The sequence below is a fragment of the Hylobates moloch genome, unplaced genomic scaffold, assembly GCF_009828535.3.
Source record: "Hylobates moloch isolate HMO894 unplaced genomic scaffold, HMol_V3 SCAFFOLD_5, whole genome shotgun sequence".
NCBI lineage: Eukaryota > Metazoa > Chordata > Mammalia > Primates > Hylobatidae > Hylobates > Hylobates moloch.
The window spans coordinates 102,253,470-102,267,378 of record NW_026652280.1 but is presented as its reverse complement, the minus strand read 5'-3'; the positions used below and the strand labels follow the sequence as shown (position 1 = coordinate 102,267,378).

General features: G+C 47.2%; 1 protein-coding gene across 1 annotated transcript; it reads left to right on the top strand.

The window, feature by feature from the left end:
- The first annotated feature begins 12,383 nt into the window (after positions 1 to 12,383).
- Positions 12,384 to 13,123, top strand: SPRR4 (small proline rich protein 4). Its single transcript, XM_032151937.2, has one exon. The coding sequence runs from the start codon at positions 12,446 to 12,448 to the stop codon at positions 12,677 to 12,679; it is 234 nt and encodes a 77-aa protein (XP_032007828.1). The 5' UTR covers positions 12,384 to 12,445; the 3' UTR covers positions 12,680 to 13,123.
- Positions 13,124 to 13,909: the final 786 nt, after the last annotated feature.

The window sequence follows — 13,909 nt, the reverse complement described above, 5'->3', positions numbered from 1 at the left end:
GCTGATGACAAGCTCCTTCTATCTCCAGATTGGGCCAAGAAGGGCTCTCTGGCCCAGGGCTGGAAGCCAGGGGAGACTTTGCAAGAAGAAGATGACTAGGGTCTGAGTGGTACTTAGAGCAGTCTCTGTGAGAACTCTCCACTCCCTTAAATAATTTAAAGACAATCCTCTGAGGTTGGCAATGGAAATCACCCCTGAGACAGGATCTGTGGGCCTTCAGCACAATTCATGCTTCTCAAGAAATCTCCACTTGGAGATTTCTTGCTAACTGTGGTTTCTTTTTTTAAAAGCCCTTACTTCAGAACTAAAATGAAGCCAGAGTAGCCTTCAAACAAAAAGCATACCAAAGGCTCAGTCACAACCAAAGGTCAATGGACATAGAGGTGACATGTGGCCAGATTATCTGGTCAATAAGCATGGTTTACTCATTTTCAGCACAGGCTTCACTGCAAGGGTGTCTTCCTGGCAAGCCCCTGTCCTGCCTTGATGAGGCCAAAGCCACCATATTCTCACAACCCAGGAGCACACGCAAGCATCTCCCGGCCTTCCAAAGCTAGAACAGCACTTCATACTTCCCCCCGCTCCTTCAACAACAGTGGTTAGTGATGGTAGTGGTTCTTAAAGGGAAAAGATGGCAGAGGTCTTTGCTCAGGTATCACCTTGTCCAGAAGCCCAGGGGAGATTTCAGTATCCTACAGGCTTCCCTGGGTGATGTCTAGTGGTAAGTTGCATTTAGCTGGCCAGGAATTATCACACTCTGTCTAAATCACTTGGTCACTTTTCTCCTTGTCTCAATCACCACCTACTTGTTCCCCAAACACAGGGAGTGACACTTAGAGGTCCTTACAGGTGTACTGATGGAGAACCTCCATGTTCAAACTACTGCTGGGTTTCGGAGGATGTGGCCTCACCCTAGCTTGGGGGTGGCTGCTTTCCCCAACACAGCCTCCGGCCAAGGCCTGCTCTCTGTACACACCATTTGTCTGTGCAGCAACCGCCTCTTTCTGCACTCTACCATCTCTGCAGCTCACTCACTCCCCGAAAGAACCACATGGCATCGGGCGGCCTATGCCTCCTGAGCCCTGCCTGTCCACAAGCCCTGTGCTGGAAGGTGCAGTCAACAGGTGTGGAGAGCTTATGGTTCCCAAGAGAAGCAGTGTGACTCGGTCTAAGTTCTTTGAGCCAAATTACTCAGGCTTGATTGATTTACCAGCTACACAACTTGGGGCAAGTTACCCTCTCTGGGCTTCAGTTTTCTTATTTACTAAACAGAGGTGGTGTTTCTCCTCCTACAGAGACCGGGGCTACAATGTAGCAGCTGTTTAGTAAATGGAAGCCATTGCAGGGAGAGCTCCTGCTCTCTTCCCAGGTTGACTTTCCTGAACTCCACCGAACCCTTCCTCATTTCCCACCCCTTGCAGTGACTGAAGCCAGCCCGTCTGCATCGAGCCCCAGTGACACCTGTACCTGGCAAAGGGACCAAGGCACTGGTTCCAATGGGGAGGTACCTCCTGCGACAGGAGTGTAATCCAGCTTGAAAGGCTGTAGGAATAGGAGGAGTGCCAGCTGAGGGCTTTATGGCCCTGTTTCCCTGCCTGTACAGTGAGGTACATAGATCAATAAGGTCTCAGCTGGGTCCGAGGGCCCCAGGTCCTATGGGTCCTGTGGGTCAGCCAACTGCCTCCTGCAGCAAGAACTCCGCGAAATTAGAAGCAGGTGCACCGGCTTAGCCCTGCCCAGCAGGTGGCGCTCTGCCCTAACCTCCTGGAGGGCTGACTTACGTGGTTTGAGGCAAGGTTTCCTGTGGTCAGAGTGAGGAAGGAGATGGTTTATTTAGCTTCCCAACCACAGACAAAAAGTTATTAGCAGAAAAATGTCAGCTGCCCACAAATAGTTTTTGTCATGTACTGTGTATGCCCAGGCTGGCTTCTCCATATTCCCTTCCCCTCTCTCTCTTCCTATATCCCCCACCTGTACACACACAGTCACACGTGGGCACATACACACATCTGAGTCGCCGTCTTAACTGCAGGTAGCGTACACTGGAATTAAGCACTTTCCTTCCCTTTGGCCAGTGTCAAGCAAAACTAGGAAGGAAATCTCCTTGGGAGAAAAAAGTCAGTGCTTGCATGTGCCAGTATGTCAGTCAGGATAGGCTAAGTTACCCCTCAGTAACCAATGAACCACAAATCCCAGGGGCTTAAAACAGAGGCTTATTTATCACCTTTGTTTTTATCCTGCATCTCCACTGAGGATCAGCTGCAGCCCTGCTGCACATTAATTAGATTTCAGGATCCAGACTGACAGAGCAGCCTGGGTCTGGAGCATGGTCAGTCTTCCCAGCAGAGAGGAAAGAGAGCATAGTGAACCATGGCTCTTAAGGTTTACATCTTATGAACAAAGCAAGTCACATGGTCAGGGCTGCCATCATCAATGCAGCAGGGAAATGTGCTCCCTGGGGAAGAGGCAGCAAACTGTTTATGAACAATATGACAGTTTACCTCACCCACCGCAGAGATTTCTGCATTATCTGCCCCTTGGAAGTACTGATCCCAGCATTGCCTTTTTTTGAACTGTGGATGTCATCTTAGGTAACCCAGGCAAGCTTTGTCAACTTCTCCTGTGTGCCAGTGGCTCTAAGGCACTGAGTGGAGGGAGGGAACCAAGAGTGAGAAAGATAAGCCCCTGCCTTTCACAGGCTCGGAACTGAGTAAGGAAGAAAAGCTCAGACTGAAAATGAAACATATTAGAGGCATGGTTGCCACGGGCCACAGAGACGGAAGGGCCCCAGGAGTGTCTAGCAAACTGCACTGTTCCACATCAGGCAAGCAGGTGTAAGTTCTCCTTTACAACCACGTCGTGGGAGAGTCTACACTTATATGTACTCTCTGGACTTAACACATATTTGATTTTTCAAACACATATTCACTGTGTATCTCTTATGGGTCAGGTACTTATACTACACATAGGAGTCAATGGAAACTAGGGAACGTTCCTGCCTTCAAGGAGCTCACAGTTAACAGAGGGACAGACCAGGGGATATTCTATTCTAAAACAGTACAATCAGTGCTAGGACAGGAGCATCCTGAACCGAGATGGGCACCTGGGTAACATGGGAAATGTTCAGGGAAGAAATGATTCCATTTCTGAAGTGCTAAGAGGATTAGTCAGGCACAGAGTAGGGACACAGTCCAGGTAGAGGGAACGGCTTGTTGGAGAGAAACTATAGTTTTCTTTCTTTCTTCTTCTTCTTCTTTTTTTTTTTTTTTTTTTGAGACAGAGTCTCGTTCTGTCACCCAGAGCGGAGTGCAGTGGCGTGATCTTGGCTCACTGCAACCTCCGCCTCCTGGGTTCAAGCAATTCTCCTGCCTCAGCCTCCCAAGTAGCTGGGACTACAGGTGTACGCCACCACACCCAGCTAATTTTTTGTATTTTTAGTAGAGACAGGGTTTCACCATGTTAGCCAGGGTGGTCTCAATCTCCTGATCTCATGATCCGCCCGCCTCGGCCTCCCAAAGTGCTGGGATTACAGGTGTGAACCACCATGCCTGGCCCTATTCTTCTTTATTTTAATTTAAATTGTGAGTCTTCTCAGAGTGGGGCCATGTGTGAAGGGCCTTTTATACCATGTGAAAAACTGTGGACTTTTTTCTGAGGCATTAAGGAGTCACTGACGGGTTTAGGCTTGGAGTGGCTTGTTTACCATGGATACGAGGTATAGTCCTGCCTCTTCCCTTCTCATCCAGCTCAGGAGGGATGAATATGCCACATGGTCTATTTGTATTTCAGCCTACTGACTACATACAAGGCCAATCTCAACGCCCAGTAGCAGCTGTGCAGATCTGTGGGTCCTGGTCCTGAACTCAGTGTCTCAGTGCTCACATGGCACTGTCTGAAAGTGATTCTGGCAGCCTTTGCTTGATGCAGCTGATTCTCCAGAAGGTTTCCTGGCCAGCGGTCAGGGCACTGACTTGACAGACTGGCCCAGCTTGTGGTATCAGCTAATTTGTCTGTTTGATTTGGTTCCTTATCTCAGCCACCATCACTGACCTGAGGGACAATCAGAGCCCCAACTCTTCATTCCCAGCGCCCAAAGCATGGGAAATAATCAGGCTCCCCACTGGTTAGTGCCATTGGCAGAAATGTCCTGTTGCCCTAACCATCTTCTTCCAGGAAGAGAGCTACTCTTCCTCCATGGCTGCTATGGCTGGTCTTTAGTTGACATTACATCCGCTGAGCTTGGTTGACCAGTGACAAAGATTCTTTGCTTGACCAAACTTTACTCAGCCTCCTGAAACTTCTTCTAGGCTCACCTGTGTACTTGCTTGTAAATTCAGTTTTAGCCAAGAACCAACCTTACTAAGTTTACCAAGAACCACCCACCCTCAATATCTGATTACCCTTGATATCTAATCAGGTTCCTTGACCTCCTCCATCTCCCACGTGAAGTCTGATCACCCTGGCTTATCTTCAGCAAGAATCCTGTTGGGTTGGTTTAGCTACAATTCCTCTTAGCTCTGCTGTTTCCTCTTAGTCACTTTTCATCCACTGACTCCCACCCTGCTCCTTGGCTATAGATTCTCATTTGCCCATGCTGTATTTGGAGTTGAGCTCAAACTCCCCTCTGCTGAAAAAATCCCATTGCAATGGTTCCTATATCTATCACAATGGTCCTGAATAAAGTCTTTCCTCAACACATGCAACAAGTGTCATTGAAATATTTTTTCTTTGACACTAGAAATAAAAATCACAGGGAACTCCTAAGAACTAGAAAGAAAGAAAAGAAAGAAAGAAAGAGAGAGAGAGAGAGAGAGAAAGAAAGGAAGGAAGGAAGGAAGGAAGGAAGGAAGGAAGGAAGGAAGGAAGAAGGAAGGAAGGAAGGAAGGAAGGAAGGAAGGAAGGAAGGAAGGAAGGAAGGAAGGAAAAGAAAAGAAAAGAAAAAAAGAAAAGAAAGAAAAGAAAAGAAAAGAAAGAAAATTAAGAAATAATTGTCCTGGCCAGGCGCAGTGGTTCATTCCTGTAATCCCAGCATTTGGAGAGGCTAAGGTGGGTGGATTACTTGAGGTCAGGAGTTTGAGACCAGCCTGGGCAACTCCTGGTTTCACATGGTGAAACCCTATGTCTACCAAAAATACAAAAATTAACTGGGTGTGGGGGTGCATACCTGTGGTCCCAGCTACTCGGGAAGCTGAGGAAGGAGAATCGCTTGAATCTGGGAGGTGGAGGTTGCAGTGAGCCAAGATCATGACACTACACTCCAACCTGGGCTACAGAGCAAGACTCCACCACACACACACAAAAAGGAAATAACTGTTCAGCTCACGTGATACACTTCTTAGGGGCTCCTTTGCAGAGCATTTTTTTGTTTTGTTTTCTACCCTTAGCCCCCCATCCTCTACAGGGCTTTCTTTCTTCTACTATACCAGGACCTGCTTTTCTAAATTAGTCATCAGCCAGCCAGCCAAACAGTCCATGTATCAGTTGATCAACCACTCAACCAGCCAGCTAGTCAGTTGTTCAGTGAACTGGCCAGTTAGGCAGCTAGCCTATCAGCTCATTTCTTACTTATGCACCCACCTCCTCCCTCCCTCCATCTTTCACTTGCTCACTCACAGACTCACTCACTCAGCCGCATCCTTTAGTCACTGGACACCCGCTCACCAACTAGCTAGTCTATCATCTGGCCAAGCACCCATTTTTACTAGGGTGTAAGTTCTGTCTTGAGCATCCTTCCTGCCCTTAAGGAGCTTGCACTCTGGGTGGATATAAAGAGCCACTCCACACACACCACACACACATCAGTGTATTAACATCCAGGCACGAGGCCTCTTACAGGTGACAGATGATTGCAGCATAGATCTTCAAAGTAGAAGAAGGGAAGGGAAGGGCTATGTATATGGTTAAGATAAACAGGGATTGCTACTTAAGCATCGGCCTGAACCTGAAAAGATAAATTAGTCCAAAACACATGCTAGGACTTCATGGGTTCTGCCTGTAAGGACAAACTCTCAGCTTATTCATTTATGTATCATCTACCCATTTATTCATGTGTCCATTTACTGGTTCACATGTATGAAGTGGATATAATATGCCCTTGGTTAGTGTGAGGGGTAGATGAGAAACACTCAAATAGCATAAATTAAAAGCTGTGGATATTTAGCAAAGGAGGGAAGCTCATCTTTTGGGAAAGATTGGGGAAAGGGGCCATGGGGAAAGTGGTGTTTAAGATGGTTCCTGAAGACTGAATTTCACTGGGAAATCTGGGAGTAGGGCGCCATCACAGATTGAATGGTTTGAGGCAGGAAAATGTTAGGCAAGTTCTGGAAACAGGAATAATTTTGTCTGGAACTGTCTTAAGGAAGCTAAAACAGGAATTATAGGTGGTGGGAGCTTATGCAAGATCTTTAAACAGTTTATATTCCCTCCCCTTCTTCAAGTGCATGAAGGACTCTTATGTATACACTCTAGCACACCGCTCCCTGCTTTAGGCTGAATCAGGAATGGTGGCTACCTGCATGCATGTGACCACTCACCTCTCTCATAGCAGACACCATTTACCAAGGAAGGCACTCTTACCCACTGACCCTGAAATCAACCTCAACACCCTCAATTCACTGTCAATTCCACCAGGATGAAACAAGGCTACCTTCCCTGACCTAATCATATATTTACAGACTCTTAGCCCTCAATGGAACCTTAGCAATAATGTTGGCCAATCTTTTCACATTGGAAACCAGAAAAATTGAGGCCCAGGAAAGTTAGGAGATGTACCCAAGATTTCACAGCCAGTGAGGGGCGAGTATTCCCAGAGCTATCTCCCTCCTGCCTCGGCTCCCTCCCTGTGTCCCTAACTGCAACCACGTCACGTCACAGGAAAGGGGGACTAGTGCTTCAGCTCCACTTGGCTTCCATGAGGCAGATCCTAGCATGCTTCCCAGATGGGCGACTTGGCTACTCACCCCCACCCTTCCACTGCCAGTGCTCAGCTTCCACAGTGAATGGTCTGTGGATGTTCCGTGGAGACTAGTGTCTCACACATGGTCCAGGGCTGGTTTCCCCCTGAACTCCTAGTACTGCCTAGAGTCTTCTAGAAATATACCATTGCGGGATGAGGGGTGGAGCGAGGAGATAAATTAACCACATATATCTGGAGATTCATCTTCTCACTGTTCTCCCTCCAACGAAGTCCTTCTGTGAAAGGGACTTCCTTTAATATTATCATACAGAATATCTAACACTGGTATCAAAACATCTTCTACGCAAACAGATAAATTAGCGGGTGAAATGACTCATGTTGCAAATGGACTTCCAACATTAAAAAAAAAAGTTGCAAGGTCTCCTTAAGTAGCATCTTCCAAAGTGTCTGTTGACAGATTCTTAAGTAATTAGTGAAGGGAGAAACGCGAAACTAAAATTTTCTAAGCCGTGACTATCAACCCCAAATTAAGATAAATCAAATATTACATTATTCTGATTTTATTTTATTTTATTTTATTTTTTTGGGACAGGGTCTCATTTGGTCACCCAGGCTGGAGTGCAGTGGCTCGATCATGGTTCACTACAGCCTCGACCTCCTGGGCTTAAGTGACCCTCCTGCATCACCCTTTCGAGCAGTTGGGACGACAGACATGTGCCACCATGGCTGACTAATTTTTAAATTTATTTTGTAGGGACAAGATCTCTCCATGTTGCCCAGCCTGGTCTCAAACTCCTAGCCTCAAGCCATCTGTCCGCCTGGGTCTCCCAAAGTGCCAGAATTACAGGCGTGAGCCACCATGCCCAGCTAAATCTAATTTTTAAAATGAGATGCTACTTGCTCGGTTTTGAATTTTCACTTTACAGGACAAGCAGCTAAAATTCAAGAACCCTGGCCCCAAACCTCCACTGTCTTCTCTACTAAGCTTGGTCCTCCTCCCCTAAAACTCTCTCATGATTCACCCAGGATGCTCCTTTTTGTCTTTTCTTCTTTCATTCCTGGAAATGGCATAATAAATAGGGTCCATTTGTCTCCAGATGAAGTCATTAACAACCTTTCTTTTCTCCAAAGTCCAGAGACAAATAGGAAGATGTGTCTGGATTAAGAGTTAAATTATTAACACTGTCTCTGGTAGGTCCCCTCCCAGTGTTCAGGCCTCTGCCAGTTACCCCATTGTTTGCCTGCAAGGTGGAGCTGGGTTTCTCAAGCTTTGCCTCAGCTTCAGAAATGAGTCTTGCCTGCGCCCTCCCTTCCCTGATGGAGTCACAGGCACGCACCTGCTCTCAGGTGCCTGCTCCCCTGAGCGGGAAGATGCAGAGCCCGGCTTTCTGGTTTTTAATACAGCATGGTCCTTTGAAGATGAGAGAGCAGATGAAGAACTCCAGATTGGCCAGGACACAGTCCCGTGGCTCGGCTGGGGCAGTGGGGCTGGGAGGGGTGACTGCAGAGTCACCATTCCACGTAGCTTCCCAGGGCCCACCTTATCTGGAGGGGTTGATTTGAGGGGTGCCAGGAAGTCTCCCCACTCCTTTGAAAGCATAATCCACTGCCCTAGCCAGCCAGGGTGTTTGGAAATCAGCTATTACCCATTTAAGAGACTTGGGTGAACCCTCCCTCCTGGATTCTGGATCCAGCAACCATCAGAGCTAGTTTTCTCGCCTATAAAATGTATAATACAATTAGCTTTCTTCATAGTGTATTGTGAAAACCGCATGTGGAAGTGTTTGATAAGGTTTAGTAACTAATAAAAAAGCAGCTGTGCCTGGCAGTGTGAGACAGGGATCAGTGAAGATCTCTTAGAGGGGGGAGGGAGGACACGCTAGCGCTAGCAGGGAAAAGAGTACCTGGCTTCCAGGGAGGGAATCTGGAGGAAGATTGGGGCAAGAAGAGGTGGAGCCCACCTCAAGCAGCTTCGTAATTTGTCATCAGTGCAGCCTCTGCTAAGAAGCTGCCCAGTATTTCACTCCTATCAGCTGACCGAGAGGAACTGTGGTGTCAGGAGACTTGCAATTCAACCCTGGCTTTGACATTAGCCCTCATGTGACCTTGGGCTAGGCATGGCCTCATTCAAAGTCTCAGTTTCCCTCTCTTTAAAATGGCAATAATGTAGCTGATAGGGAAGTCGAGTGTGGAGGTTTTGAAAGGTGTAACATGTTGAATGCACATGAGGTTGACTGGGTCTTGAATGTGTATGATCTATGACACACGGTCCCTTTAAGGCCAGCCATATTTAGGTCTCTATCCGGATCACCCCGGGGGTATCCTCTGAGATGCTAGCTGTTTTATAAGCCGAGTTTTATCACATGACAGACTGCTTCAAAACTAAGCAGGAGTTCTTTATTAATAAAATAAAAGGGCAATGATTAAATTGGGAAAAATAGGAGTAAAATTCATTGCAGTAAACCCACATGGGTGACTGGAACATGAGGGATGGAGCGGCCCATCTATTCAGTACCTTCGAGGCACCAGGCATATGAAAAGCCTTGGTCTGTGTCCATGCAAATCTGTCTCGCTGCGTAGTTTCCTTGTGGAGTGTTCATATCAGCAAGAGCACAGAGGACTGGGGGTATGTGGAAGTGAGGGCTGCAGGTGGAGATGGTGTTCTTCTTGGAGGTGGAATGCAGAACTGGAATCTGGAACCCAGGATATTACATTCTTAATGTTGCTTGGCTTGGGAGGAGGAAGTGGGGGAGGTCTGGCCTGGAGGGGAAGATTAAGGGGCTGATTAAAGTGAGGCTGACCCTGAAACATGAACAGTATTCCATCCACATAAGACAGAAAGCTCAGGAGACATTATTAGTCATGGTCCCCACCCAATGACAGTGTGACTTGTCCACCATGGAGATGCTGGCCGTGGTGATGGAGTGGAAATGAGCCCCAGGCCAGTCCCCCACCCAGCTCCACCCCGAGCAGCTGCATGTGGTTGAGCAGGTCCTTTAACTTCTTTGGGCCTGCATCTTTAAACTGTCAGTAAAACTGTCATGAGGATTAAATGAGGCGAGGGATTTGAAAAATGCTTTGGAAAGTACATTAAGGTATTCCTATCATTTCTCAGGCCATCCTACCGCTTCCTCTGGTAATGGCAGTGGTGAGCCCTTGCGTGGCCTCTTGTTCGGCAGCGTCCTGAAGTCCATCTTTGGGGTAGAGGGCTAGAGGTGGAGCAGCTTCCCAGAGGCCCTGCCTTTCCCCATCCCAGGGCCTAGGAGGCTAAATGGAGGACCAGGGCTCCTTCCTCCCACCTAGATAAGGCCCTGAGTAGGATTGCTGGATTTAGCAAATAAAAATAGAGCCTCCCCAGTGAAATTTGAATTTCATATAAACTACAAGTAATTTTTGAGTATGTTTCCTGCAATATTTGGAATATACTTATACTTTTAAAATATTCTGTTATCTGAGATTCAAATTCACATAACTATATTTTATGTGGCAAGCCCACCACAGGGACCAATTCTATCCCACGTTCTGTAACCACCACGAATACTCCTCAGCACCCCAAGTCCCGATGGGCAGATGGGGACAGCACCGCCGTGTGCTGGGGCACCATTCACATCGTCTTCTACCTGTGCCCCAGAGAAACCTCACAGAACACTTCGTGAACTGTCCCCCTGGATTAGGAAAGACACTTGCACTGTGTATTGAGGAAGGTGGATGAGTGATACCTGGGGCTAGGCATTGAACCATCCAGATCTGAATTCAAATCCCATCTCTGCTGTTTACTACCTGTTTAATCTTTCTCAGCCTCACTTTTTTCATCTGCAAAATGGTAACGACAACACTTTCCCTAGAGGGGCTATGAAGATGAAATGAAATAATAAGCATGACGGGTGGTCCTGGTGCTAGCCTCACAGTGAGTGCTCGAGAAATGGCAGCAATTTGCAGCAAAAGGGATATTCACGTTTTTGTCAGAATTGCCCCAAACCCCATCCTCTCTCTCTTCCTCTTTTTTCTTCAATGTTTCTTATAACTGTCTGTCTGCAAACAGCTCCTTCAATTTGTACTATATTTAAAAGATCTTGAATCCCTGAGTTTGAGCAAACACCTTTGGTGAGTTAAATCAGCTCAGGTGCAGAGACTTGGAATGCTGAAAATATATGGTGGGTGGCTTTCATCAAAACAGGTCAGCAAAGCAAGTCCCTGGAGGAAGTGCAGGTGGGAGAAGTGGGTGAGGAATTCCCTGGGAGGTGGTAATCAGGACCACACCAAGTGCCCAGGGCAGGCTTGGAGCCCTATAAAGGCTCCTGGAGTGGCTGCCTGTGGACCAGGGCTCAGCCTTCTCTCCTGGGATCCAGCTTGCCACCTCTGGTAAGTGGGAACTCATCTGTTCTCCTGGGATTTGTGGGGCTCTTTCCTTCTCCTTTAACTCCTTTGAGCCGCTAGGCCAAGATCCTCTTCCATCCTTGGGTAATCAGGGAAGTGACACAAGTCTCCTGACAATTGCGGAAATGGCACACTAATTGGTACTTAGAAAGTTTAATCGCCATTCCGCACCATTGCTCAGTATGACTTATTTTCTGATCGTGGGTTTGACTCCCCAGCAAGAAGATTTTTATTGTTGAAGAAGGAGATATTTAGAGCTATAGAATTTTGTAGCAATTCTGAGCCCTGTTTAAAGGTTTCTCACACCCTATTCTGCATTTTGCTTACCAGTAAGCTTTAAACTTTTCTTCCAGGTGTATGCAAACAGGTATATTGAACATTTTATTCAATCCTATGCAGCTCCCATGCTTCCCTATTCTGATTGCCACCTCTTTACTTCCTGAGGCCTGCACTTCCCATCTATAATCATTAACTTAGACCATAAGGAACATTGCCTACAAAGATAGCCAGAGACACTCATCAGAGCTGGAAAGGCTTCAGGGAACTTCCTGACCAGCATGCTTCTAATAAAGGTGCTGAGGCCCAGAGAAGGCAGGTTGCCCATGCAGTGAATGACAGGATGGACCTAGAACCTATGCCTGAGCCTTCTTGCCTAGCGCTCCTTCCTTTGAACATCCTCCTGTCATCCTTTGGCTCCAGTGATCTATTTGGCTGGCCCTCAAGCTTCCCAGTTCTTTGTAGAGGGCTGGAACCACTATCCTATAGCCACATAGGACTTGCCTTAGTCTCCCATGGTGAGTCAGGGGTGGAGCAGGGATTAGAGATCAGGCCTCTGCATTCTTGTACACCCCTTCTCCAGCCCGATCACACACACACACACGCACACTCACACACACACACATACACTCACACACACACCATGATGCTTCCCTGTAAGACAGAGACTGTTCTTGTCCTCTCCTCATACCCCTACATTCTTTCCCATTCTCATTGTCTGCATTATCCAAGGGAGCCAGTTGACATTGTCCAGATCTGTCAGCTAAGATGGCATGCTTTGACCTGGTAAAATGTCTGGGCTACTTTTTAACCATCAGACACCCTTCTCATGGTGTCCCTGCCCGGTTTCCTTTAGGCTCACCTGTTCTTAGAGCAATGTCTTCCCAGCAGCAGCAGCAGCAGCAGTGCCCACCCCAGAGGGCCCAGCAGCAGCAAGTGAAGCAGCCTTGTCAGCCACCCCCTGTTAAATGTCAAGAGACATGTGCACCCAAAACCAAGGATCCATGTGCTCCCCAGGTCAAGAAGCAATGCCCACCAAAGGGCACCATCATTCCAGCTCAGCAGAAGTGTCCCTCCGCCCAGCAAGCCTCCAGGAGTAAACAGAAGTAAGGATGGACTGGATATTACCATCATCCACCATCCTGGCTACCAGATGGAACCTTCTCTTCTTCCTTCTCCTCTTCCCTCCAGCTCTTGAGCCTACCCTCCTCTCACATCTCCTCCTGCCCAAGATGTAAGGAAGCATTGTAAGGATTTCTTCCCATCATACCCCTCCCCACACATACCACCTTGGCTTCTTCTATATCCCACCCTGATGCTCTCCCAGGTGGGTGTGAGAGACACCTCATCCTCTGCAGGCTCCAGCATGGCCACAGCTAAGGCCCATCCATTCTCCAAAGTGAGGAAAGTGTCTGGGCTTCTTCTGGGGTTCCACCCTGACAAGTAGGGTCACAGAGGCTGGTGCACAGTCTCTGCTTCATTCCTCTCCATGATGCCCCCTGCTCTGGGCTTCTCTCCTGTTTTCCCCAATAAATATGTGCTTCATGTAGTAAATGTGTCTGCTTCCTGGGCTAATTGTCCGCTCCCAGTCCCATTCTGTGATTCATTCATTCATTCAGAGGGAACATTTTAGGGAAGTGAAGGTGCAAGTACACACATGCCTGGGAGTTCAGGAAGTCACTCTTATGGACACAGTTACACTCTGGTAACCAACAATGGGGATACATATCCAGATGTATCTCAGGTAAAGGAGGACAGAAAACAAGCTCAGCAACTCATTGGCAAAAGTCTAATAGAGTCTTGCATAACTAATCCCATCAAGGGAAGATCAAAAGGGAGGAAAATTTGGCTCCTACCATTAGAAGCCCAGCCCACATGATGAATGCAGTTTTTTCCTCTTGGAAGTTGTCATTCTGAAAAAGCACACAAAGCATGCATATATGACCTGAGCCCTGCAAAACATTTCTACAAACATGTGCAAATGACTTTTTCATGTATTTGTTTATCTTTTTGTTCATTCATTAACTCACGCTCATTCACTTACTTATTCATACTCACTCATCTGATATTTGGCAAGTTCTAGAATGACCTTAGTTTGCCACTCTTAGTGGCAATCAGAATAGGGAAGCATGGGAGCTGCATAGGATTGAATAAAATGTTCAATAAAATAGAAATATCATTAAAATAGTGGAATTTCCAGAGCTATCCAGAGTCAATTTATCCTGTGTCTCAGTGTACTGTTTGGAAGGCAGTCATTTTCTTACACAGGGAAATATTGTTCCAGGGATGGCCACATACAGAGAGTTTGTGCAAAGTATACAGGGCCTGGTTTTGTCAGTT

Coding starts and splice junctions, on each gene's coding strand:
- SPRR4 (XM_032151937.2), top strand. CDS start 12,446: ATGTCTTCCCAGCAGCAGCAGCAGCAGCAGTGCCCACCCCAGAGGGCC.